Raw genomic sequence first — 25,598 nt, forward strand, 5'->3', positions numbered from 1 at the left:
CTGGAGCAGTGGAAACGCGTTCTCTGGAGTGATGAATCACGCTTCACTATCTGGCAGTCCGACAGACGAATCTGGGTTTGGCAGATGCCAGGAAAAACGCTACCTGCCCCAATGCATAGTGCCAACTGTCAAGTTAGGTGGAGGAGGAATAATGGTCTGGGGCTGTTTTTTAGTGGTTCGGGCGAGGCCCCTTAGTTCCAGTGAAGGGAAATCTTAACGCCACAGCATACAATGAGATTCTAGACGATTCTGTGCTTCCAACTTTGTGGCAACAGTTTGGGGAAGGCCCTTTCCTGTTTCAGCATGACAATGCCCCCGTGCACAAAGCGAGGTCTATACAGAAATGGTTGGTCGAGATCAATGTGGAAGAACTTGACTGGCCTGCACAGAGCCCTGACCTCAACCCTATCGGACACCTTTGTGATGAATTGGAATGCCGACTGCCAGCCAGGCCTAATCGCATAACATCAGTGCCCGTCGTCACTAATGCTCTAGTGGCTTAATGGAAGCAAGTACCCACAGCAACGTTCCAACATCTAGTGGAACGCCTTCCCAGAAGAGTGGAGGCTGTTAAAACAGCAAAGGGGGGACCAACTTCATATTAATGCCCATGATTTTGGAATGACATACTTTTGGCCATGTAGTGTATATAAATCATATTGCAATGTTTCGCTTTCTGTTAATGCAGTCCCTGATATAAGAACATTGAGTAACAGGGGAATGTAATCTAATTTTTAAATCAGGAGTTAACTGAAATCGAGTTATCTGTGCCGTTAACCTCAGACGTTGTGATTTACCTTCTAGAGCAAAATGTGTTCAATTCTATTCAAAGAGCCTCAAGGAAATCTTCCTCGATTTGAGCTCAGTTGAAAAGCACAGCAGTGGATCAAAGTTAGAGGTAATGTTTGCAGCAATGCATCATAGCAGAGATGAATAGTGGTGCACAGGTATTCACAATTCATAGGTCTTGATTGAACCAGCTAAATTATTAAATTGCCTATGTCCAATCACTAAGAGGTAAATTTGGCATCAGCATAGACACACACTACATACCTTAGTCTGTGATTAAGCAATACCAGAAATCATCATTCAACGTTGTTCTACTACAGTTTTACTAGATCATAAATGTTTTAAAAGAAGCATAAATTGCATTCCTCACACTTCTGCACCAGCCTGAGAATCTAGCCTCTGCTTCTCACACCTTGTTCAAAGCTGGGGAGAGGCAGAAGGTTCAAGTTTTTTTGGAATAGAAAAAAACAAAAAAAAACAAAGCCTCATCAACTCCAAAAGAAAAAAGATACAAAAATAAAATCTGCTTCAGTCTGTTTCCATGTTGACATAGGAAGTGGCTCTCTCCATCCCATCGTGTTTGAGGGAAGTGACATCATTAGCAGGCTGGGCGGGAGAGGAGGAGCTGTCCGAGGGGGCGGGTAAGGTGGGCTGACGAATCTTGTCTTGTCGGTGGTAGAACAGGAGGTAGGCAGCATTAGTCTGGAAGGGTAGAGACAAGGGTGGGGAGATCATGACATTGCAAGGCAACAAACATTTTTCAAAGAAGGAATTCTAAACTGTCCAGTAGCTAAACTTACCACAATTTGTTCCTCCCTTGCATATGCCACCTTGCTGTCATCGAAGTAATACCATTGTCCATTGTCTTTGTTCCGGGCATAGCTGGTGTCTGTCGAGAGAGCAGAAACATATGTTGAATAAAATGAAGGCATATGACAAAGTATGACATACAAAAGCAGCATCTCACAATGTCCGTCTCGGAGTCCGCCGTAGTGGTTGGAAACTGCTATCAGATCATATCGGCTGGGTGGCTCTCCGTTTGTACCGGTCTTCCTCAGCAGACAACCTGAGAAGTCGAGGTGTCTGCAATAAAGAGAAACAGGTTGGATTAAGATAGCACTTGTGAAAAACTGCACTAATAAATCTGTAGTGGATTGAGTGGAGGTGTGGGGGGGTACTAGTCACACTGACATCCTCCCCACTTAAAAATGTAAATGTGTACAGAATGTTTTATATTACAGTAAAAGAGACAGACATGATGTAACCAACCTGAGAGGAAAGTCAACAATGATATCCAGCTTCTCCCTGGAGTACTTGGTGTAGGAGAAGCGTTTCAGGTGGATGATGAGAACCTCAGGCAGTGACCACAGGTCCAGTTTCTTAGTGGCCAGTTGGTGTTTCTTACATATTGGGCAGTACCTGCAGCAAACAGAAATAAGTCTCTCACTGTTGCCGCTTGCTACAGACCCCCCTCAGCCCCCAGCTGTGCCCTGGACACCATATGTGAATTGATTGCCCCCCATTTATCCTCAGAGTTCGTACTGCTTGGTGACCTAAATTGGGATATGCTTAACACCCTGGCCATCCTACAATCCAAACTAGATGCCCTCAATCTCACACAAATTATCAACGAACCTACCAGGTACAACCCTAAATCCGTAAACATGGGTACCCTCATAGATATAATCCTGACTAACTTACCCTCTAAATACACCTCCGCTGTCTTCAACCAGGATCTCAACGATCACTGCCTTATTGCCTGCGTCCGTAACGGGTCCGCGGTCAAACGACCACCCCTCATCACTGTCAAACGCTCCCAAAAACACTTTAGCGAGCAGGCCTTCCTAATTGACCTGGCCCAGGTATCCTGGATGGATATAGATCTCATTCCGTCAGTAGAGGATGCCTGGTTGTTCTTTAAAAGTAATTTCCTCTCAATCTTAAATAAACATGCCCCATTCAAAAAATACTAAGAACAGATATAGCCCCTGGTTCTCCTCCTTCAGTAGCCTCCAATTGCTCTTAAACACTAGTAAAACTAAATGCATGCTCTTCAATCGAACGCTGCTGGCACCCGCCCACCCGACTAGAATCACTACTCTCGACGGGTCTGACCTAGAGTATGTGGACAACTACAAATACCTAGGTGTCTGGTTAGACTGTAAACTCTCCTTCCAGACTCACATTAAGAATCTCCAATCCAAAGTTAAATCTAGAATCAACTTCCTATTTCGCAACAAAGGCTCCTTCACTCATGCTGCCAAACATGCCCTCGCAAAACTGACTATCCTACCGATCCTTGACTTCGGCGATGTCATTTACAAAATAGCCTCCAACACTCTACTCAGCAAATTGGATGTAGTCTATCACAGTGCCATCCGTTTTGTCTCCAAAGCCCTATACACGACCCACCACTGTGACCTGTACGCTCTTGTTGGCTGGTCCTCACTACATGTTCATCGTCAAACCCACTGGCTCCAGGCCATCTATAAATCACTGCTAGGCAAATCCCCGCCTTATCTTAGCTCATTGGTCACCATAGCAGCACCCACCCGTAGTCTGCGCTCCAGCAGGTATATCTCACTGGTCATCCCCAAAGCCAACACCTCCTTTGGCCGCCATTCCTTCCAGTTCTCTGCTGCCAATGACTGGAACGAATTGCAAAAATCTCTGAAGCTGGAGACACTTATCTCCCTCACTAACTTTAAGCATCAGTTGTCAGAGCACCTTACCGATCACTGCACCTGTACACAGCCCATCTGAAATTAGCCCACCCAACTACCTCATCCCTATATTGTTATTTATTTTGCTCTTTTGCACCCCAGTATCTCTATTTGCACATAATCTCTAGCATTCCAGTGTTAATACTAATTGTAATTATTTTACACTATAGCCTATTTATTGCCTTACCTCCATAACTTGCTACATTTGCACACACTGTATATATATTTTCTGTTGTATTTTTTGACTTTGTTTTGTTTTACCCCATATGTAACTCTGTGTTGTTGTTTTTATCGCACTGCTTTGCTTTATCTTGGCCAGGTCGCAGTTGTAAATGAGAACTTGTTCTCAACTCTCTCGTTCACGGAGAAGTGTATGAACTCCTCAAGGAAATCCTCCAAGGCTTCCACAGAGACCGAGACATTAAAAGGTCCGTAGCTGAAGCAAGAGCGTTCCGTGGGGTTTTACTTACCCTCTAAATACGCCTCCGCTGTCTTCAACCAGGATCTCAGTGATCACTGCCTTATTGCCTGCGTCAACATTTGGCTATGGGCTGGCAGTACAGAATTATGGAGAGTGAAATAAATTGTTTCTTCATCATCTTGCTAGGTAGTTATCTAGCTGTGGCCATTTGGCTAGTGTCATCAAGGACATTCTACAAAATAGCAACATTAGCACAGATAGCTTGGAATCTAGACCATAAGCAATACGCACAGATATGCATTGCCAAACAACACTATTGCCACCTTCTGGTTTGGAGTATTTTCAACAAGGCTGAATGTCTGATGACTTCCAAGATCCTTGCTGTGTGAACACAAAAGAGTTTGACTGCCGACACTCTGTTCAGAGGTGCCAAGTACTGTCGGCAGGCAAACGTTTGACAATCCTACCGGTGTGTCGTAGCTTTAACAGTATTTAGCAGTAAGATTTAATATGTTAGTCATCAGCTTTTCCTGGGAAAAATGTAATGTTAAAGGCCCAGCGCAGTGAAAAATGTTATTTTCCTGTGCTTTATAAACATTTCCACACTATGAGGTTGGAATAATACTGTAAAATTATGAAAATGATGATAACGCCCTTTTAGTGTATGCGCTGTTTGAAGAGACCGCCTGACATTTCAGCCTGTTTAAGTGGGATGGAGTTTTGGCCTGCCAGGTGATGTCACCAGGCGGTAAATTACACTGAACAAAGATAGAAACGCAACATGTAAAGTGTTGATCCCATGTTTCATGAGCTGAAATAAAAGATCCCAGGAATGTTCCATACACACAAAAAGCTTATTTCTCAAAAATGTTGTGAACAAATTTGTTTACATCCCTGTTAGTGAGAATTTCTCCTTTGCCACTTGATAGGTGTGGCATATCAAGAAGCTGGTTAAACAGCAAGTTCATTACACAGGTGCACCTTGTGCTGCGGACAATAAAAGGCCACTAAAATGTGCAGTTTTGTCACAACACAATGCCACAGATGTCTCAAGTTGAGGGACCGTGTAATTGGCATGCTGACTGCAGGAATGTCCACCAGAGCTGTTGCCAGAGAATTGAATGTTCATTTCTCAACCATAAGCCACCTCCAACGTCGTTTTAGAGAACTTGGCAGTACATCCAACCGGCCTCACAACCACAGACCACGTGTATGGTGTCGTATGGGTGAGCGGTTTACTGATGCCAACTTTGTGAACAGAGTGGTGGCGGTGGGATTATGGTATTGGCAGGCATAAACTACGGACAATGAACACAACTATCGATGACAATTTGAATGCACAGAGATACCGTGATGAGATCCTGAGGCCCATTGTCATGCCATTCATCTGCCGCCAATACCTCATGTTTCAGCATGATAATGCACAGCCCCATGTCGCAAGGATCTGTACAGTCGTGGTCAAAAGTTTTGAGAATTACACAAATATTAATTTTCACAAAGTCTGCTGCCTCAGTTTTAATGATGGCAATTTGCATATACTCCAGAATGTTATGAAGAGTGATCAGATGAATTGCAATTAATTGCAAAGTCCCTCTTTGCCATGAAAAAGATTCCCACGGGGAGCCAGTATGAAAAAATAAATAAATAAAAAAATTATGTATGCACTCACTAACTGTAAGTCGCTCTGGATAAGAGCGTCTGCTAAATGACTAAAATGTAAATGTAATAATCCCCAAAAAACATTTCCACTGCATTTCAGCCCTGCCACAAAAGGACCAGCTGACATCATGTCAGTGATTCTCTCGTTAACGCAGGTGAGAGTGTTGACGAGGACAAGGCTGGAGATCACTCTGTCATGCTGATTGAGTTAGAATAACCGACTGCAAGCTTTAAAAGGAGGGTGGTGCTTGAAATCATTGTTCTTCCTCTGTTAACCATGGATACCTGCAAGGAAACACGTGCCGTCATCATTGCTTTGCACAAAAAGGGCTTCACAGGCAAGGATATTGCTGCTAGTAAGATTGCACCTAAATCAACCATTTATCGGATCATCAAGAACTTCAAGGAGAGAGGTTCAATTGTTGTGAAGAAGGCTTCAGGGCGCCCAAGAAAGTCCAGCAAGCGCCAGGACCGTCTTCTAAAGTTGATTCAGCTGCAGGATCGGGGCACCACCAGTGCAGAGCTTGCTCAGGAATGGCAGCAGGCAGGTGTGAGTGCATCTGCACGCACAGTGAGGCAAATACTTTTGGAGGATGGCCTGGTGTCAAGAAGGGCAGCGAGGAAGACACTTCTCTCCAGGAAAAACATCAGGGATAGACTGATATTCTGCAAAAGGTACAGGGATTGGACTGCTGAGGACTGGGGTAAAGTCATTTTCTCTGATGAATCCCCTTTGTGGTCAATCCTCGAGGCGGGTGGACAAACACAAACCCACAAATTCTGACAAAAAAAGCATTGATTAAGCAAGAATGGGCTGCCATCAGTCAGGATGTGGCCCAGAAGTTAATTGACAGCATGTCAGGACGGATTGCAGAGGTCTTGAAAAAGAAGGGTCAACACTGCAAATATTGATGTGTATGACAGCATGTTCCAATTCCCGCCAATATCCAGCAACTTTGCACAGCCAATGAAGAGGAGTGAGACAACATTCCACAGGCCACAATCAACAGCCTGATCAACTCTATGTGAAGGAGATGTGTCGCGCTGCATGAGGCAAATGGTGGTCATACCAGATACTGACTGGTTTTCTGATCCACGCCCCTACCTTTTTTTAAAGGTATCTGTGACCAACAGACGCTTATCTGTATTCCCAGTCATGTGAAATCCATAGATTAGGGCCTAATGAATTTATTTCAACTGACTGATTTCCTTATATGAACTGTAACTCAGTAGAATCTTTGAAAATGTTGCATGTTGTATTTTTGTTCAGTATAGTTAAGACTTCAGTTTTCCCCTCCCTACTCAGAACACTCCCAGACAGTCCTAGCTAAATTCTTGCTTGAGAAATTGCTCTTTGCTAAGAAGCTATTTTTGTTTCTTTTTTAATTGAAAACAATCACAGTTAGGTACTTAATTGTTACCCAGAAATGATTTGATATTGAGATAGAAACGGCTGCATTGGACCATTAACTATATTCAGCATAATACTTGCTAGATACATAGAATGAAATGCCAGGTGTGGGGCAGCCGTACCAGGGGTTTTCTTCCTCCAGGATCTCCACAGTGGTGAAGAGCTCAATACACTCCTGCAGCTGCACTGTGGTCTGCTGGTGAGGGACCTCCATGCTTTGGTGTTTTACATACTTCTGTGGATGGAAAGATGTCAGGAGTTGGCTAAATGACCAGCAACCAGGCCATGTTCACGCCACTGGCCCAAACACACTTTCAAACTTAAATACTTTACTTAAGCTTTATTAATGTAAAGCGTGATTCACACATACCTCTGCCTCATTCTCGTTGTAGCATTTCTTCTTTATGTCAGGATCCCAGTCAATGGCCACATATGGTTGAGCTGTGAAAGGGACACAGTAATATTAAATAAAATACTCACATGTGGATGCTAAACCATCTGTGTCACATACAGCTACTGGGCTCTAAAACATATGAAGAGAATATGAGCCTAGCTACTTCAGTGACAAAACAGTCGTCAGTGTGAATGTGATGTGGTGTCTGAGACTCACAGCTAAAAGAGAAGGCACTGCCGTCCTCTCCCATGCATCTCTCCGTAGTGCCATTGGAGTTGACCGCCTGGATGGAGAAGAGCAGCTTCCTGCGTCTGGCCTGGCAGCCCTTCCTCTTGGCCTGCCTCTCGTTGGTCTGCGGGGGGCTGGGGGGGCACTCACCCTTCTCCTCCTCCTCCTCCTCCTCCTCAGTCTCACACGGCTGCTGCTGCTGAAGGCCTGCATCCTGCTGGCGATCTGTTGGAACTGTAGCACTGGCTCCAGCACTGGCTTCAGCACTGGCTCCAGCACTGGCTCCAGCACTGGCTCCAGCACTGGCTCCAGCACTGGCTCCAGCACTGGCTCCAGCACTGGCTCCAGCACTGGCTCCAGCACTGGCTCCAGCACTGGCTCCAGCACTGGCTCCAGCACTGCAGGATGCCGAGGCACTGTCCTCTGTGCTGCACCCTGCCCTTACTTCACTACTGGCCCCCTCCTCAGCCTGAGCCTGTTCTCCAGACTCCTGGGTTTGTGTCTGCTCTGGCTGAGTCTGGGTCACAGCAGGGCCGTCCGCTTGGTCATCCCATTGGCCACCATCACAACGGTCATCTCTCTTAAAGGGTGCCGGCCTCTCACAGTCATCCTCACCGTCATCTGTGGAGACAGACAACATTCTAGAGTGGAGACACTAGTTTGTAGAAATCAATTCTGCCCAGTGTATCAACAATTTGCTAACGGAGATCAGATTACCATCGCTGACACCATTGGTCTGGGTCTTGTAAAGTTCCTCGTCATCTTCACCCTCCTCCTCCTCTGAGGGATCTGGTGGCCGGACATACCGTCTGTGAAAACATCACCACACAATAGGCCTTTCTCTCGTTTTCGGAGCGGGACATCTGTTTTTGGGAAAATCCTATATCCGGTATATTTTTTTCTATAGAAATGGCGCAAACCAAGAGCAAGTCCTGTTGTAGCATACGTCTTTGTTTGAAATCGAGAGAAAAAACAGCTGTATCTAAAGCCTCGCACTTTGAAGTCAACCCAAATTGCGTTTCCACTGCCTCTAGAATATAGAAATGTCATGTTGCTAGCTAGCAATGTGACTATGCAGATAGCTTCACTTTGTTGCTAGCTAGCTTTCAAATTATAGAAAGTCCTTTGGCTACAACTAGCTAGCAAGATGTTGAAGAAATAATTTGATTCACCCTCACCACACTCTAAAAAGGGCAAGGGACTTTCTCTCCAAGGACATCCTCCTGACAATCTACCACACCCTGATAACTCACCTGGACTACGAGCCAAAGTATGGCTTCCCTCCCTACATCAGTGCAATAAGACAGGTCTTAACCAGCTACAGCGTATCATCAACAGGGCTGCTCGTATCAAACCACTGATGTGCAGGATCCATTATAACACCCTAGTGACTGTTTTCAAGGCGACACAGCACAAACTGCCTGAATACAGTGGCTTGCGAAAGTACTCACCCCCCTGGGCATTTTTCCTATTTTGTTGCCTTACAACCTGGAATTAAAATGTATTTTTGGGGGGTTTGTATCATTTGATTTACACAACATGCCAGCTCCTTCAAGTTGGATGGGTTTCGCTGGTGTACAGCAATCTTTAAGTCATACCACAGATTCTCAATTGGATTGAGGTCTGGGCTTTGACTAGGCCATTCCAAGACATATAAATGTTTCTCCTTAAACATTTACATTTTAGTCACTTAGCAGACGTTCTTATGCAGAGTGACTTACAGTTAGTGAGTGCATACATTTTCATACTGGCCCCCCGTGGGAAACGAACCCACAACCCTGGCGTTGCAAGCACCATGCTCTACCAACTGAGCTACACGGGGCCACTCAAGTATTGCTTTAGCAGTATGCTTAGGGTCATTGTCCTGCTGGAAGGTGAACCTCCGTCCCAGTCTCAAATCTCTGGAAGACTGAAACAGGTTTCCCTCAAGAATTTCCCTGTATTTAGCACATCCATCATTCCTTCAATTCTGATCAGTTTCCCAGTCCCTGCCGATGAAAAACATCCCCACAGCATGATGCTGCCACCACCATGCTTCACTGTGGGGATGGTTTCTCGAGGTGATGAGAGGTGTTGAGTTTGCGCCAGACATTTTCCTTGATGGCCAAAAAGCTCAATTTTAGTCTCATCTGACCAGAGTACCTTCTTCCATATGTTTGGGGAGTGTCCCACATGCCTTTTGGCGAACACCAAATGGGTTTGCTTATAGTTTTCTTTAAGCAATGGCTTTTTTCTGGCCACTCTTCCGTAAAGCCCACCTCTGTGGAGTGTACGGCTTAAAGTGTTCCTATGGACAGATACTCCAATCTCCGCTGTGGAGCTTTGCAGCTCCTTCAGGGTTATCTTTGGTCTCTTTCTTGCCTCTCTGATTAATGCCCACTTTGCCTTTTTTAATAATGGATTTAAATTGTGCTCCGTGGGATGTTCAAAGTTTCAGATATTTTTTTATAACCCAACCCTGATCTGTACTTCTCCAGAACTTTGTCCCTGACCTGTTTGGAGAGCTCCTTGGTCTTCATGGTGCCGCTTGCTTGGTGTGCCCCTTGCTTAGTGGTGTTACAGACTCTGGGGACTTTCAGAACAGGTGTATATATACACTGAGATCATGTGACAGATCATGTGACACTTAAATGAAGTCCACCTGTGTGCAATCTAACTAATTATGTGACTTCTGAAGGTAATTGGTTGCACCAGATCTTATTTAGGGGCTTCATAGCAAAGGCAGTGAATACATATGCACGCAACACTTAAGATTTTTATTAAACAAGTTACTTTTTAAATTTCACTTCACCAATTTGGACTATTTTGTGTATGTCCATTACATGAAATCCAAATAAAAATCCATTTAAAATTCCAGGTTGTTATGCAACAAAATAGGAAAAACGCCAAGGGGGATGAATACTTTTGCAAGGCACTGTACATGTCAGACCTGTTCAGGTGGGAGTCTTCACCCATCCTCCGGGGCGCACCGAAGCAGCAGCCAAAGCCTATGACCAATGAGACCCACACCTACTGGCAAAACAATCAGTGAAAAACATGCAGTGCTTTGGACCATTGCTCTGGAACAAGCTGGACTTATCCATACTATAGCTAGCTAGCTAGCATGTCCGCCTTCAAAAAAGCTGTACACATATCTAGATAGCTGTAATGTGAGCGTGGTTTTGTATGCATAATACTGCGTATGATATGAATACTGCGTGATTTTAGCTGATTTGCAAGCCAACTTTAGCTAGCATTCGAGGGCTTACTGTTCATAAAAATGTATTGTGTAGTGCAGAAATAAATGAAAGATCCAACTATGTCGGTAATTCGTGTCAAGTCTGACTACTGCAGTACTGCTTGTCCATGTGCTAGCTAACAGCAACAAACTCAGATGAGCTAAACGTAAATGCATCCAGCAAAGATCAGCTTCTAATTAGCTAGCTAACGTTAGCTATATTATAGCTATAAAAGCCTTATGTTTTCTGTTAATGTTTTGAAATAACACAATATATTTATTTGATTGTGTATATGTTATATACATAATCTTAGCAAGCTCTTTTTTTAGCTATAATATTTACCTACCTAGCTTTGCAAACGTTAGCTTAGCTAGCATCAAGTGTAGGCGATAGAAAAATGGCCGTAAAAACAGCCCTAGCTTAGTTTAGAATACATTTTACCGGAGACTTACTTTTGATGCACCTGTGGCAAATATTTTTATAACGAGCTCCTTGTTCCATCTTTGCCCGTAGTGTGCAGCAGCGAAAAACCGGAAACAGTAATTCCTAGAATGTCCCACGCAATTTGAACACCCCTCTTGTGAGAGAAAGGCCTCACTCTCAGACAAGGCACAGTACAACTAGTCGTCACAATGAAATTCCATCAAAAAAGAAATTCCATCAAAAAACATAGAATATTTTAGCTGATGTTTGGCCTGTGTCAGTAACTCACGCTAGCCGCTGCAGGAAGAGGTGATAGAGGGCGTTGCGGCTGCACTGGCCTCGAGGCACAGCCATGAGCAGTGGGTGTCCGAACAGGGACGTCCCGCAGCTGCTGCTCCCTGAGCCATAGTCCCTGTAGTGGGAACGCTCCCTCAGGTACAGAGCCAGCACCACCTCATCCCCCTCCTCCTCCACAGAGCCTCTGCTCAGCTCATACCTATCAGGGCAACACACAGACAGGGGTCAGGAGAGATGCTGGTGCTAACAAGCAAACAGGAAAAGTATGTTTTTGATGTGGAGGTAAAAGCTGGTTTTACATACACAAATATGTCATCCCGGTCCAGGATGCAGCTTAGAGACTCATCAGCATGGTAGATCTTATAGAAGCGGTGGTTGAACACATCAGCCACAACCATCTGATATAAGAGAGGCACAGGTCAGTATCACCTCAATATTTCATGTGATGAATGACGATAGCTTTTCAACAGCATGCTCTACCACAGAGGCTTTAAAACGTTGTCTCACTTGATTGACTGGGACGTTGGTCATTTCCGAGAGAGCGGAGCACAGGTCAAATACTTTGCCAGCTTTGGGTACAACCAAGCGATGCTGGTGGGAGAATACAAATAAATCAATACAGATGATTACCTATAAAAAGCATGATGTAGGGCCAACTATAGGAAGATTAATCTTGTACCTGAACAGGTTTGGCCACAGGGTCCAGAGAGACGAAGAAGACCTCCATCACCCGGTCCTTGCTAACAGGAAGGGGCACGCTGAGGTAGCAGAAGGGGTCAAAGGTGACCGACACTTTGCGGCACTCGGGGCAAACCAGGGTGGACTTGAACAACCCGTGGAAGGTGTCAACAATCACGGAGTTGTTACGTCGCCGGTGGTTATGCCACGCTTCCTCTGCCACTTCCTGAAAGTTGTCAAAGGGTGAGTGTGAGGAAAAATGCAATGCAAATGCACCTTAGGTTTACTACAGCTTGGAGAGCAATGGTATTTTTTTTACAATTCTTCTCCCCGTCCTCTTTCAGTACAGGTTGTTACCTGGTCAGGCCTGCCATCGGCGTCCCTCAGCTCAATGTACTCCTTGTTCTTTACCCGGTTGAGATCCTCATGAAGCCCGTCCAGCAGGAAGGAGAGCAGTTCCTGGGAGTCATGCTGCTGGTAGCCCAGAAACTGGGAGGCAAAGTGGCCAACCTTGGTCTGGTAATAAAAATAACACACATTGTTATCTCAAGGTACGCATCATCAATACTTAAGCATGACTGACTGACAAGCCTCTTTAATCCATTATAAAATAGTGGACAGAGTTTCACACTTCACACTGACAACTACCTTGAAGATCCGGGGAACTACAGAGTAGTGCCTCCCCGACCACATCTGTTTGATAACATCAGCGTAGGCCTCTGCTATCTCCCCCTTCATGCCCAGAGGGTTGGTGAAGTTGAGCTCCTCCAGATAGGCACTCCGCAGGAAATACTCAGTCAGTGGAGGGGTGTTACTGAGACACTGGACAAAGCAGTTGAGAGAAACATAGTCATGAATGACAGTCCATACTAGTCCAGGTCCCTGCATTTAGGTACAGCATGGACACATTATGTAGTAATGATGACTTACAGTGCTGTGAAAAAGTACTTTCCCCCTTTCTGATTCTCTATTTTTTGCATATTTTTGATACCTAAAGTTATCAGATCTTCAACCAAAACCTACTATTAGATAAAGAGAACCTGAGTTTAAAATTGTTATGCAACACCCCGAGTGAAAAAGTAATTGCCCCCTTACACTGAATAACTGTTTGTGCCACCTGCAATGACTGCAACCAAATGCTTCCTGTAGTTGTTGATCAGTCTCTCACATCGCTGTGGAGGGACCTCAAGTCCTGGCACAACATCTCAATTGGGATTAGGTCTGGACTTTGACTAGACCAAAACGTGTTGCTATTTAACCATTTTCATGTAGACTTGATTGTGTGTTTTGGATCATGGTCTTGCTGCATGACCCTGCTGCACTTCAGCTTCAGCTCACAGACGGATGGCCTAACATTCTCCTGTAGAATTCTCTGATACAGAGCAGAATTCATGGTTTCTTCTATTAAGGCAAGTCGTCCAGGGCCCGAGGCAGCAAAGAATCCCCAAACCATCACACTACCACCACCATGCTTGACTGTTGGTATGAGGTAATACTATGGAATACAGTATTTGGTTTTCAACAGACATAAATGGGACCCATTTCGTCCATAAAGTTGACTCAAGTTTGCCACAAAGCACCTGGATGATCATCAAGACTCTAGGAAGAATGTTCTATGGACAGATGAGTAAAAAGTATAACTTTTTGGACGACATGGGTCCCATTATGCTCTGTATCAGAGAATTCTACAGGAGAATGTCAGGCCATCCATCTGTGAGCTGAAGCTGAAGCACAGCTTGGTCATGCAGCAAGACAATGATCCAAAACACACAATCAAGTATACATGAAAATGGCTAAAAAGCAACAGATTTGAAGTTTTGGAATGGCCTAGCCAAAGTCCAGACCTAATCCCAATTGAGACATTGTGGCAGGATTTGAAACGAGCAGTTCATGCTTTAAAAGCAACAAATGTCGCTGAGTTAAAGTACACTGAACAAAAATATAAACGCAACATGAAACAATTTCAACGATGTAACTGAATTACAGTTCATATAAGGAAAATCAGTCAATTTAAATAAATAAATTAGGCCCTAATCTATGGATTTCACATGACTGGGAATACAGATATGCATCTGTTGGTCACAGATACCATTAAAAAAAGGTAGGAGCGTGGATCAGAAAAAGAGTCAGTATCTGGTGTGACCAACATTTGCCTCATGCATCGCGACACATCTCCTTCACATAGAGTTGATCAGGCTGTTGATTGTGGCCTGTGGAATGTTGTTCCACTCCTCTTCAAATGGCTGTGCTAAATTGCTGGATATTGGCGGGAACAGGAACATGATGTCGTACACGTCGATCCAGAGCATCCTGTTGGATTCTATCTTGAAATACACTTATTCATGTTCCCATACTATAACTTGTTGATTACTTTACATGTATAAGGAATGTTTATGTTGGGGTCAATGGAGGGTGGATAAGAACTAGGTGTATGGAAAGTTACAGAGTGAGGAAGGGGGAGTGCAGAAAGTTTACATTCTGTCAATACATGGTATTGTTAAATCTCATGGCTCCTATGTGCCGGGGGGCTAGGGTCAGAATGTTATATCTGGTGTTATTCTCCTGTCTAATTCGGTGTCCTGTGTGAATTTAAGTATGCTCCCTCTAATTCTCTCTCTCTCCCTCCCCTCCTGGAGTACCTGAGCCCTAGGACCATGCCTTAGGACTACCTGGCCTGATGACTCCTTGCTGTCCCCAGTCCACCTGGTCATGCTCCTGCTCCAGTTTCCACTCTTCTGCCTGCGGCTATGGAACCCTGACCTGTTCACCGGACGTGCTACCTTGTCCAAGACTCTCTCTCTAATGCACCTGATGTTTCAACCTCTAAATGCCCGGCTATGAAAAGCCAAGTGACATTTACTCCTGATGTACTGACCTGTTGCAACCTCTACAACCACTGATTATTATTTGACCCTGCTGGTCATCTATGAACGTTTGAACATCTTGGAGAAAAATGTGGCCTTAATGGCCATATACTGTTATAATCTCCACCAGGCACAGCCAGGTGGAGTGGCCACCCCTCAGAGCCTGGTTCCGCTCTAGGTTTCTGCCTTTCTAGGTAGTTTTACCTAGCTACCGTGCTTCTACATCTGCATTGCTTGCGGTTTGGGGTTTTAGGCTGGGTTTCTGTATAGCACTTTGTGACATCTGCTGAGGTAAAAAGGGCTTTATAAATTAATTTGATTGATTGATTGATCCTAAGGAGGGAGGCAAAGGGCAACAGTCTGGTTTCAGTCACTGATAAAGTAGGACAGTCGTGGATTAGGGAGGGGCGAGGAATTCGGACCGAGGTCAGGTGAGATGAAGTGAGAAGGAACAGTCCTATTCCATACACATATATTTTCACACCCACAGAGGTTCTAGCAGGAGGCAGGGCCATGACTACACCAGTGAGAGGAACCAATTTAAGTTCCTGACTAGCAACAGAGACGTTTTGGCAGTCTAGATGTGCAAGAAGTTGACTCAGCCTAGTAGGAGGGTATAAATATACAGTGCATTCGGAAAGTGTTCAGACCCCTTCCCTTTTTCCACATTTTGTTACGTTATAGCATTATTCTAAAATTGATTAAATAAATGTTTTTCCTCAACAATCCACACAATAACCCACAATGACAAAGTGAAAACTGGTTTTTAGAAATGTTTATTTATTATTACAAATAAAAAACAGAAATACCTAAAGTATTCAGACATTTGCTATGACAATCGAAATTGAGCTCAGGTGCATCCTGTTTCCATTGATCATCCTTGAGATATTTCTACAAATTGATTGGAGTCCACCTGTGGTAAATTCAATTGATTGGACATGATTTGGAAAGGCATACACTGGTCTATATAAGGTCCCAGAGTTTATTTACTTATTTATTTGTTTGTATTTACCCCTTTCTCCCCAATTTCATGATATCCAATTGGTAGTTACATTCTTGTCTCATCGCTGCAACTCCCCTACGGACTCGGGAGAGGCGAAGGTCGAGAGCCATGCGTCCTCCGAAATACGACCCTGCCAAGCCGCACTGCTTCTTGACGCACTGCTCGCTTAACCCGGAAGCCAGCCGCACCAATGTGTCGGAGGAAACACAGTTAAACTGACGATCGAAGTCAGCTTGCATGCACCCGGCCCGCCACAAGGAGTCACTAGAGCACGATGGGACAAAGAAACCCCGGCCGGCCAAAACCTCCAATAACCCGGACGACGCTACGCCAATTATGCACCTTAACGGGTCTCCCGGTCAAGGCCGGCTGTGACACAGCCTGGGATCGAACCCGGGGCAAACTATGTCAGCTTAGATGGGGAGCGTTGCTGCACAGCTATTTTGAGGTCTCTCCAGAGATGTTTGATCGGATTCAAGTCCGGACTATGGCTGGGCCACTCAAGGACATTCAGAGAATTGTCCCGAAGCCACTCGTGTTGTCTTGGATGTGTGCTTACGGTGCGATACAGTGCCTTAGACCACTGCGCCACTCGGGAGGCGATAAGGTCCCAGAGTTGACAGTGCATGCCAGAGCAAAGACCAAGCCATGAGGTCGAAGAAATTGTCTGTAGAGCGCCAAGACAGGATTGTGTCGAGGAACATATATGGGGAAGGATACCAAAAAATGTCTGTAGCATTGAAAGTCCTCAAGAACACAGTAGCCTCCATAATTCTTAAAAGGAAGAAGTCTGGAACCACTAAGACTCTTCCTTGAGCTTGCCGCCCAGCCAAACTGAGCAATCAGGGGAGAAGGGCCTTGGTCAGGGAGGTGACCAAGAACACGATGGTCACTCTTACAGAGCTCCAGAGTTCCTCTGGGGAGATGGGAGAACCTTCCTGAAGGACAACCATCTCTGCAGCACTCCACCAATCAGGGATTTATGATATGGCCAGACGGAAGCCACTCCTCAGTAAAAGGCACATGACAGCCCGCTTGGAGTTTGCCAAAGGGCACCTGAAGGACTCTCAGACCATGAGAAACTAGACTCTCTGGTCTGATGAAACCAAGATTGAACAAGATCTTGCCTGAATGCCAAGCGTCACGTCTGGAGGATACCTGGCACCATCCCTATGGTGAAGCATGGTGGTGGCAGCATCATGCTGTGGGGATGTTTTTCAGCGGCAGGGAATGGGAGACCAGTCAGGATCGAGGGAAAGATGAAGCGAGCAAAGTACAGAGAGATCCTTGACGAAAACCTGCTCCAGAACGCTCAGGACCTCAGACTGGGGCGAAGGTTCACCTTCCAACAGAACAACAACCCTAAGCACACAGCCAAGACAACACAAGAGTGGCTTCGGGACAAGTCTCTGAATGTCCTTGAGTGGCCCAGCCATTGCCCGGACTTGAACCCGATCGAAAATCTCTACAGAGACCTCAAAATAGCTGTGCAGCAACGCTCCCGATCTAACCTGACATACAGTTGAAGTCAGAAGTTTACATACACCTTAGCCAAATACATTTAAACTCAGTTTTTCACAATTCCTGACATTTAATCCCAGTAAAGATTCCCTGTTTTAGGTCAGTTAGGATCACCACTTTATTATAAGAATGTGAAATGTCAGAATAATAGTAGAGAGAATGATTTATTTCTTTCATCACATTCCCAGTGGGTCAGAAGTCTACATACACTCAATAAGTATTTGGTAGCATTGCCTTTAAATTCTTTAACTTGGGTCAAACGTTTCAGGTAGCCTTCCACAAGCTTCCTACAATAAGTTGGGTGAATTTTTGCCCATTCCTCCTGACAGAGCTAGTGTTACTGAGTCAGGTTTGTAGGCCTCCTTCCTCGCAAACGCTTTTTCAGTTCTGCCCACAAATATTCTATAGGATTGAGGTCAGGGCTTTGTGATGGCCACTGTAATACCTTGCCTTTGTTGTCCTTAAGCCATTTTGCCACAACTTTGGAAGTATGCTTGGGGTCATTGTCCATTTGGAAGACCCATTTGCGACCAAGCTTTAACTTCCTGACTGATGTCTTGAGATGTTGCTTCAATATATCCACATAATTTTCCATCCTCATGATGCCATCTATTTTGTGAAATGCACCAGTCCCTCCTGCAGCAAAGCACCCCCACAGCATGATGCTGCCACCCCGTGCTTCACGGTTGGGATGGTGTTCGTCGGCTTGCAAGTACCTCCTTTCTCCTCCAAACATAACGATGGTCATTATGGCCAAACAGTTCTATTTTTGTTTCATCAGCCAGAGGACATTTCTCCAAAAAGTACGATCTTTGTCCTAATGTGCAGTTGCAAACCGTAGTCTGGCTTTTTTATGGCGGTTTTGGAGCAGTGACTTCTTCCTTGCTGAGCGGCCTTTCAGGTTATGTCGATAAAGGACTAGTTTTACTGTGGCTATAGATACTTTTGTACCTGTTTCTTCCAGCATCTTCACAAGGTCCTTTGCTGTTGGTCTGGGATTGATTTGCACTTTTCGCACCAAAGTACGTTCATCTCAAGGAGACAGAACGCGTCTCCTTCCTGAGCGGTATGACGGCTGCGTGGTCCCATGGTCTTTACACTTGCATACTATTGTTTGTACAGATGAACGTGGTACCTTCAGGCGTCTGGAAATTGCTCCCAAGGATGAACCAGACTTGTGGAGGTCTACACATTTTTTTTCTGAGGTCTTGGCTGATTTCTTTTGATTTTCCCATGATGTCAAGGAAAGAGGCACAGAGTTTGAAGGTAGGCATTGAAATACATCTACAGGTACACCTCCAATAGACTCAAATGATGTCAATTAGCCTATCAGAAGCTTTAATGCCATGACATCATTTTCTGGAATTTTCCAAGCTGTTTAAAGGCACAGTCAATTTAGTGCACGTAAACTTCTGACCCATTGGAATTGTGATACAGTGAATTATAAGTGAAATAATCTGTCTGTAAACAATTGTTGGAAAAATAATGTGTCATTCACAAAGTAGATGTCCTAAACAACTTGCCAAAACTATAGTTAGTTAACAAGAAATTTGTGGAGTGGTTGAAAAACAAGTTTTAATGACTCCAACCTAAGTGTATGTAAACTTCAGACTTCAACTGTAGTTTGAGAGGATCTGCAGACAAGAATGGGAGAAACTCCCCAAATACAGGTGTGCCAAGCTTGTAACGTCATACCCAAGAAGAATTGAGGCTGTTATCACCGCCAAAGGTGCTTCAACAAAGTACTGAGTAAAGGGTCTGAATACTTATGTAAATGTCATTTTTCAGTTTTTGGTTTGTCATTATGGGGTATTGTGTGTAGATTGCTGAGGATTATTATATATATATATTTTTAAATCAATTTTAGAATAAGTCTGTAACGTAACAATATGTGGAAATAGTTAAGTGTTCTGAATACTTTCCGAACGCACTGTATGTGCTTGTGTCTTTATCTTTGCAGCTGTTTGACACAGTGGGGGAATAAACTTGGTTTGAGTTTTTCCTAGTCATTGAGTTTTTCCTCTGTTTGTTTAGAACCTAACAATCCCAAACATGCTCAATTGGTGACATGTCTGGTGAGTATGCAGGCCATGGAAGAACTGGAACTGTGTACTGATCCTTGCGACATGGGGCCGTGCATTCTCATGCTGAAACATGAGGGGATGGCGGCGGATGAATGGCATGACAATGGGCCTCAGGATCTCATCATGGTATCTCTGTGCATTCAAATTGCCATCGATAAAATTAAGTTGTGTTCATTGATCGTAGCTTATGCCTGCACTCTGTTCACAACATTGACATCAGCAAACCGCTCGCCCACACAACGCCATACACGTGGTTTGCGATTGTGTCAAATTCTCTAAAACGACGGAGGCGGCTAATTGTAGAGAAATTAACATGAAATTGTCTGGCAACAGCTCTGGTGGACATTCCTGCAGTCAGCATGCCAATTGCACGCTCCCCCAAAACTTGAGACATCTGTGGCTTTGTGTTGTGTGACAAAACTGCAGATTTTAGAGTGGCCTTTTATTGTCCCCAGCACAAGGTGTTCCTATGTAATGATCATGCTGTTTAATCAGCTTCTTGATATGCCACACCTATCAAGTGGATGGATTATCTTGGCAAAGTAGATATGCTCACTAACAGGGATGCAAACAAATGTGTGCACAAATTGAGAGAAATAAGCTTTTTGTGCATATGTAACATTTATGTGATCTTGTATTTAAGCTCATGAAACATGTGACCAACACTTTACATGTTGCGTTTATATTTTTTCTGCATGGAAGAGTGGGACAAAACTACAGGAACCGTTTGGTTGGTGTCATTGCAGCTAAAGGTAGCACAACCAATTATTGTTGTTACTTTTTCACACAGCGGCATTGGGTGTTGCATAACTTTGTTTATGAAATAAATCTAATAAGTATGTAATTGTTGTGTTATTTGTTCACTCAGGTTCCCTTTATCTAATATTAGGTTTTGGTTGAAGATCTGATAACATTCAGTATCAGAAATATGCAAAAGTAGAGAAAATTAGAAAGGGGGCAAATACTTTTTCACAACACTGTACCTGCAGTGCCGAGTTCATGAAACATGTGTTTCCTAGGTTGGTGAGGCCACAGACTCCTGGCTGGCCCCGGTAAAAGTCCTGTTCCTCCACAGAGTTCCTACTACAAGACATGGAAGGAGAAATATAAAATCACCTACCGAACAGTACAATAACACAAAAGGTACTGTACAGTACTCTCCTTAGTACAGATACACTTTTTTTGTCACACATATGGGAATCACTTTTACCACAAAACATTACACTACATTAGCAACACTAATTGTGGTGGACAGTACATTCTCTACACACTGATAATATATTTAAAAATAAATACAAAATAAATAAAAGGAACCCTCACATGATCTGCGGTCTGGAGCTGGGCCAGGTACCATCTGCATTCCTCATCTCCATGATCATCGTCTGCAATGCAGACAGGACAGGTTACAACACAGCTGCCATTTAAACACACTATCACTGTATCGCAGGAAGCAACAGAGGGATGCAAGCAGGTAGATGTGGAGTAGGGTGGGATGAGGGTCAGAGAGAGGGGAGCAGACATAACAGACATACCATGCCAGAGCTGAGGCAGGAGTCGAGGACACTGACGTGAACGTTCCGCAGCCTCTCACAGCAGGTGTCTGAGCTCTTCATCCACAGCCGGGTCTCTGTTCCCTCGACCACCTCAAACTGCTTCATCATCACCTTCTGAATTGTATCTGAAGAGGAAAACAATTAACAAACGCACATAAACTCAGCAAAAAAAGAAACGTCCTCTCACTGTCAACTGCGTTTATTTTCAGCAAACATGTGTAAATATTTGTATGAACATAAGATTCAACAACAGACATACACTGAACAAGTTCCACAGACATGTGACTAACAGAAATTGAATAATGTGTCCCTGAACAAAGGGGGGGGGGCAAAATCAAAAGTAACAGCTGCATTAAGTACTGCAGTACGTCTCCTCATGGACTGCACCAGATTTGCCAGTTCTTGATGTGAAATGTTACCCCACTCTTCCATCAAGGCACATGTAAGTTCGCGGACATTTCTGGGGGGAATGGCCCTAGCCCTAACCCTCCGATCCAACAGGTCCCAGACGTGCTCAATGGAATTGAGATCCGGGCTCGTCGCTGGACATGGCAGAACACTGACATTCCTGTCTTGCAGGAAATCACGCACAGAACGAGCAGTATGGCTGGTGGCATTGTCATGCTGGAGGGTCATGTCAGGATGAGCCTGCAGGAAGGGTACCACATGAGAGAGGAGGATGTCTTCCCTGTAACGTACAGCGTTGAGATTGCCTGCAATGACAACAAGCTCAGTCCGATGATGCTGTGACACACCGCCCCAGACCATGACGGACCATCCACCTCCAAATCGATCCCGCTCCAGAGTACAGGCCTCGGTGTTAAGCTCATTCCTTCGATGATAAACGCGAATCCGACCATCACCCCTGGTGAGACAAAACCACGACTCGTCAGTGAAGAGCACTTTTTGCCAGTCCTGTCTGGTCCAGCGACGTTAGGTTTGTGCCCATAGGTGACGTTGTTGCCGGTGATGTCTGGTGAGGACCTGCCTTACAACAGGCCTACCAGCCCTCAGTCCAGCCTCTCTCAGCCTATTGCGGACAGTCTGAGCACTAATGGAGGGATTGTGCGTTCCTGGTGTAACTCGGGCGGTTGTTGTTGCCATCCTGTACCTGTTTTCATAACTGTGACCTTAATTGCCTACCGTCTGTAAGCTGTTCGTGTCTTAACGACCGTTCCACAGGTGCATGTTCATTAATTGTTTATGGTTCATTGAACAAGCACGGGAAACAGTGTTTAAACCCTTTACAATGAAGATCTGTGACGTTATTGGATTTTTAAAAATTATCTTTGAAAGACAGGGTCCTGAAAAAGGGACGTTTCTTTTTTTGCTGAGTTTATATAGAGCTGCATAGCTTGCACACCGACCTATCAAAGCTACTAATGCACCTTTTGGATGTGTTTCTACTTACGGATGTGATCTGCACGGCTAAACTGTGCCGTCACAACATTTTCCATGTTGCTATGGAGACACAGGAAGATTTCCACAGGATAGACCTCAACCTTGACTGTGCTGGGTAGATCCACCACCTGAAATAGACCAAGCAATCACAGACAATGAATTGCCAAATACAAATGAAACACTTCAATGGCAGTTGTGTCTTTTCATAGACACAACATTGTCCTTTGAATGACGGTCTGTAGGACATAAAACTACCGTAGTCAGGTCCACGATCACATAGTAGTTTGTAGACAGATGTGGATGTACAGTCAGTTCCTTGATAGACGGGTGGGTTATTTTGAAACCAATAGGATGTGTGACCAACTTCGGGGGCAAAACAACTGTCAACTCCAATGGATTTTTGACAACAAATAGATTTTCACAATAAGCACTTGTCTCAAATACATTGTTACAATTGTTGGTTAGCTAGCTAAATAATTTTTGCCCTATTAGCATAGACATGAACTAAGTCAAAACACCTGAAAACAAGACATGGTATCAAGAACAAGATACAACTAGCTGAAACAAGCCACCTAGAATTCCCCAAATGGAAGCTTCTTGTCATTGTTTCTTGCTATCTGACTGTTCAGAATCATAACAACGCATAGCCTTCTGCCCCATCGATGCGCGTGCATAATTTTCATGAAGTTGTCAGTAGTGATGGGGGAAGAAATCTAAAAAGTTACATATCGCAACATTCTTTTTGCGCTAGTTGGCTGGACCTGCACAAACACTCCAGGATATTTAATTTATATCTTGTTCTCCATCTTTTTAAATAGGGAGCCAATTTGTTTTCATCACTTTTATTTCAATCACTGATCAAAACTGACATATGGTGAGCAATATGTTTGGACCATGGAATCACAATAAAATCATAGTATTGAATCGCAAAACATATATAACCGCGAGAATCAAAATATATATCGTATCTGCACCTAAGTATTGTGATAATATCATACGTAAGGTCCCTGGCAATACCCAGCGCTAGTTATCAGGCAGCCAGTCTATGTAACATGACCACAGGGTATGCAGGTTTTCTCTGCATCTCTGTGACCACTGTTTTACCTTCCGCTCCAGGGCAGGCTGATCATCGACCATGCCATACCAGGCCAGCAGATTGTGCCATGCGTCGGCAGGGATCAACACAAAGTCCTCATTCTCCACCAGACGCTCCTTCAGATGGTAGGAATCCAGTTCTGTGGGTTTCATAATCATCATTAGACAGCTTAGCCTTTTCATGTTGACACAACAACAGCATATTTGGGGTAGAAGTAAATGAACCAAACATAGAATAATGGGTCTTCTGTTGTTACAGGATATCCTTGTGATGTGACACTTACCCTCAAACAGCTCTGTGTTGTCGATCTGTCCAGGGAAAGAAGAGGAGTTCTGGTCTCCTGTCTCCACATACTCCTTCCACTGCTCATACCATCGCCTCTCCACCAGGTACCTGCATGTGTTAGTTATAAGAACAACTCAATTGGGGAGGCTTATATTTTGCCTGCCTACATTAACCAACATCACATTCCCCTAAGCTAGTTTTTCATCACTAACGTTCTATCTGATTGGGGTGTATTAGGTGTATTTACTGATACAATACTATAATGCCAGGTCGCAGTTGTAAATGAGAACTTGTTCTGAACTGGCTTACCTGGTTAAATAAAGGTTAAATAAAAAATAAAATAAAAATGGCATAACCACAATTGCAGCAATGGATATTTTATTTGGGCAGCTCGGCTTTGGCAAATTATAGCCAATTGTCTGGTTTCCTTTTTAATTGAGTTTGTTAGGACAAAACAGTACTTAAATGGCGTTTCATTCATTCACACTTCAATAAATATCCTGAACTTTATAACCACAATTTTTGCAACTATAATTTCCTAATCTGGGTGTGATACTGATAAAACGAAACTTTGCTGGTAAAACCGAAAGCAGCAGCCAGCTAGCTAATTGGGTTTATCGAGCTAACACTAGCTAGCTATGCAGTTAGCTAGCTAATTTAGATGGCGCTCACTAATAGGACAACACACAATAAATGCAAACTTTGGAAAACAAACAGAACACCAAAAATCTTAAACTAAACCGAAAAGATTGCAAGTTACTAGCTAGCTGTTCCTGTCCTGTAGCTAGCTAGCAGTTAACAGCTAGTTAACACAGGCGGGCTAGCCTGCTGTCAGTGTAGCTAGTTAGTTAACGTTTTCTTGGTTGTTAAAGCCAAAACTTTGACATGATCTTTCCCAACTGGGACATGATGTTAATCGTCATATTAATATCAAAATGTAAGCTTTTCCACAGCATGCTCTCCCTAAAATACTAACGCAGTGATCAAACATCATTCGCCAAACACCAGCGCTGAGATCCTAGGCAAGAGGATTCAACACTCTAACCAATGTTTATTCATTGAATTTGCCAAGAAAAAATTGCCCTTATCTAAAGATAATGGTAGATTATGCTGATTATGATATCTGTCATGTAAGCAACAGCAAATACAGTCAAGGACTCATCGCTATCATTTGTTGTTGTCGTGGTAGCTATCTACAGTAGCTACATCACTCAGTGTGGGTGTCAGTTCAGAGCAGAGGGCGGTAAGAGTCTCACCAAGTATCCCCTGCACGGAGTTCATGTTCCTGAAGCAGAGACTCGATTTCTTTGCGTTGAATCTCTAATCCAGGAGGTTCTGTAACCGTGGCTGAAGTAGTAGCAGCCATGACAACTCATAAATATCAGGATTCTGCAAGGAAAACACTGAAGTCAACTACCGCATAGATTCTGTGATAGGGTAACCGTACCGCACAGCAGTTTCCACAAGCTAGTTACTATAGCCACAAAGTAAAAATTGGCAATATCGTAACAATTTAGTACAAAAAAACCTTGCTTATTGGTCTTAATGTA

General features: G+C 44.0%; 1 protein-coding gene across 1 annotated transcript; it reads right to left on the reverse strand.

The window, feature by feature from the left end:
* Positions 1-386: 386 nt before the first annotated feature.
* On the reverse strand, positions 387-25,598 carry LOC121538635 (ubiquitin carboxyl-terminal hydrolase 11). Its single transcript, XM_041846818.2, has 21 exons — positions 25,305-25,598; positions 24,047-24,156; positions 23,772-23,902; positions 22,678-22,795; positions 21,246-21,391; positions 21,034-21,095; positions 20,697-20,796; positions 12,890-13,063; positions 12,599-12,757; positions 12,243-12,467; positions 12,071-12,154; positions 11,867-11,961; positions 11,556-11,762; positions 8,343-8,434; positions 7,614-8,246; positions 7,374-7,444; positions 7,126-7,238; positions 2,059-2,208; positions 1,757-1,872; positions 1,590-1,678; positions 387-1,491 (listed from the first exon to the last, which is right to left on the reverse strand). Exons 1-21 carry the CDS (start codon positions 25,412-25,414, stop codon positions 1,318-1,320), a joined length of 3,159 nt encoding a protein of 1,052 aa, XP_041702752.1. The 5' UTR covers positions 25,415-25,598; the 3' UTR covers positions 387-1,317.

Source organism: Coregonus clupeaformis, chromosome 24 (genome assembly GCF_020615455.1).
Source record: "Coregonus clupeaformis isolate EN_2021a chromosome 24, ASM2061545v1, whole genome shotgun sequence".
NCBI lineage: Eukaryota > Metazoa > Chordata > Actinopteri > Salmoniformes > Salmonidae > Coregonus > Coregonus clupeaformis.

What these genes read in the sequence shown, in the direction of transcription:
- LOC121538635 (XM_041846818.2), bottom strand. Translation starts at nt 25,414, where the DNA reads ATGGCTGCTACTACTTCAGCCACGGTTACAGAACCTCCTGGATTAGAG. An exon ending in AGCTCCAGACCGCAGATCAT is followed by an intron (nt 20,797 to 21,033) that starts GTGAGGGTTCCT and finishes CATGTCTTGTAG; the next exon opens with TAGGAACTCTGTGGAGGAAC. An exon ending in CAAGGGAGGAACAAATTGTG is followed by an intron (nt 1,492 to 1,589) that starts GTAAGTTTAGCT and finishes CTACCCTTCCAG; the next exon opens with ACTAATGCTGCCTACCTCCT.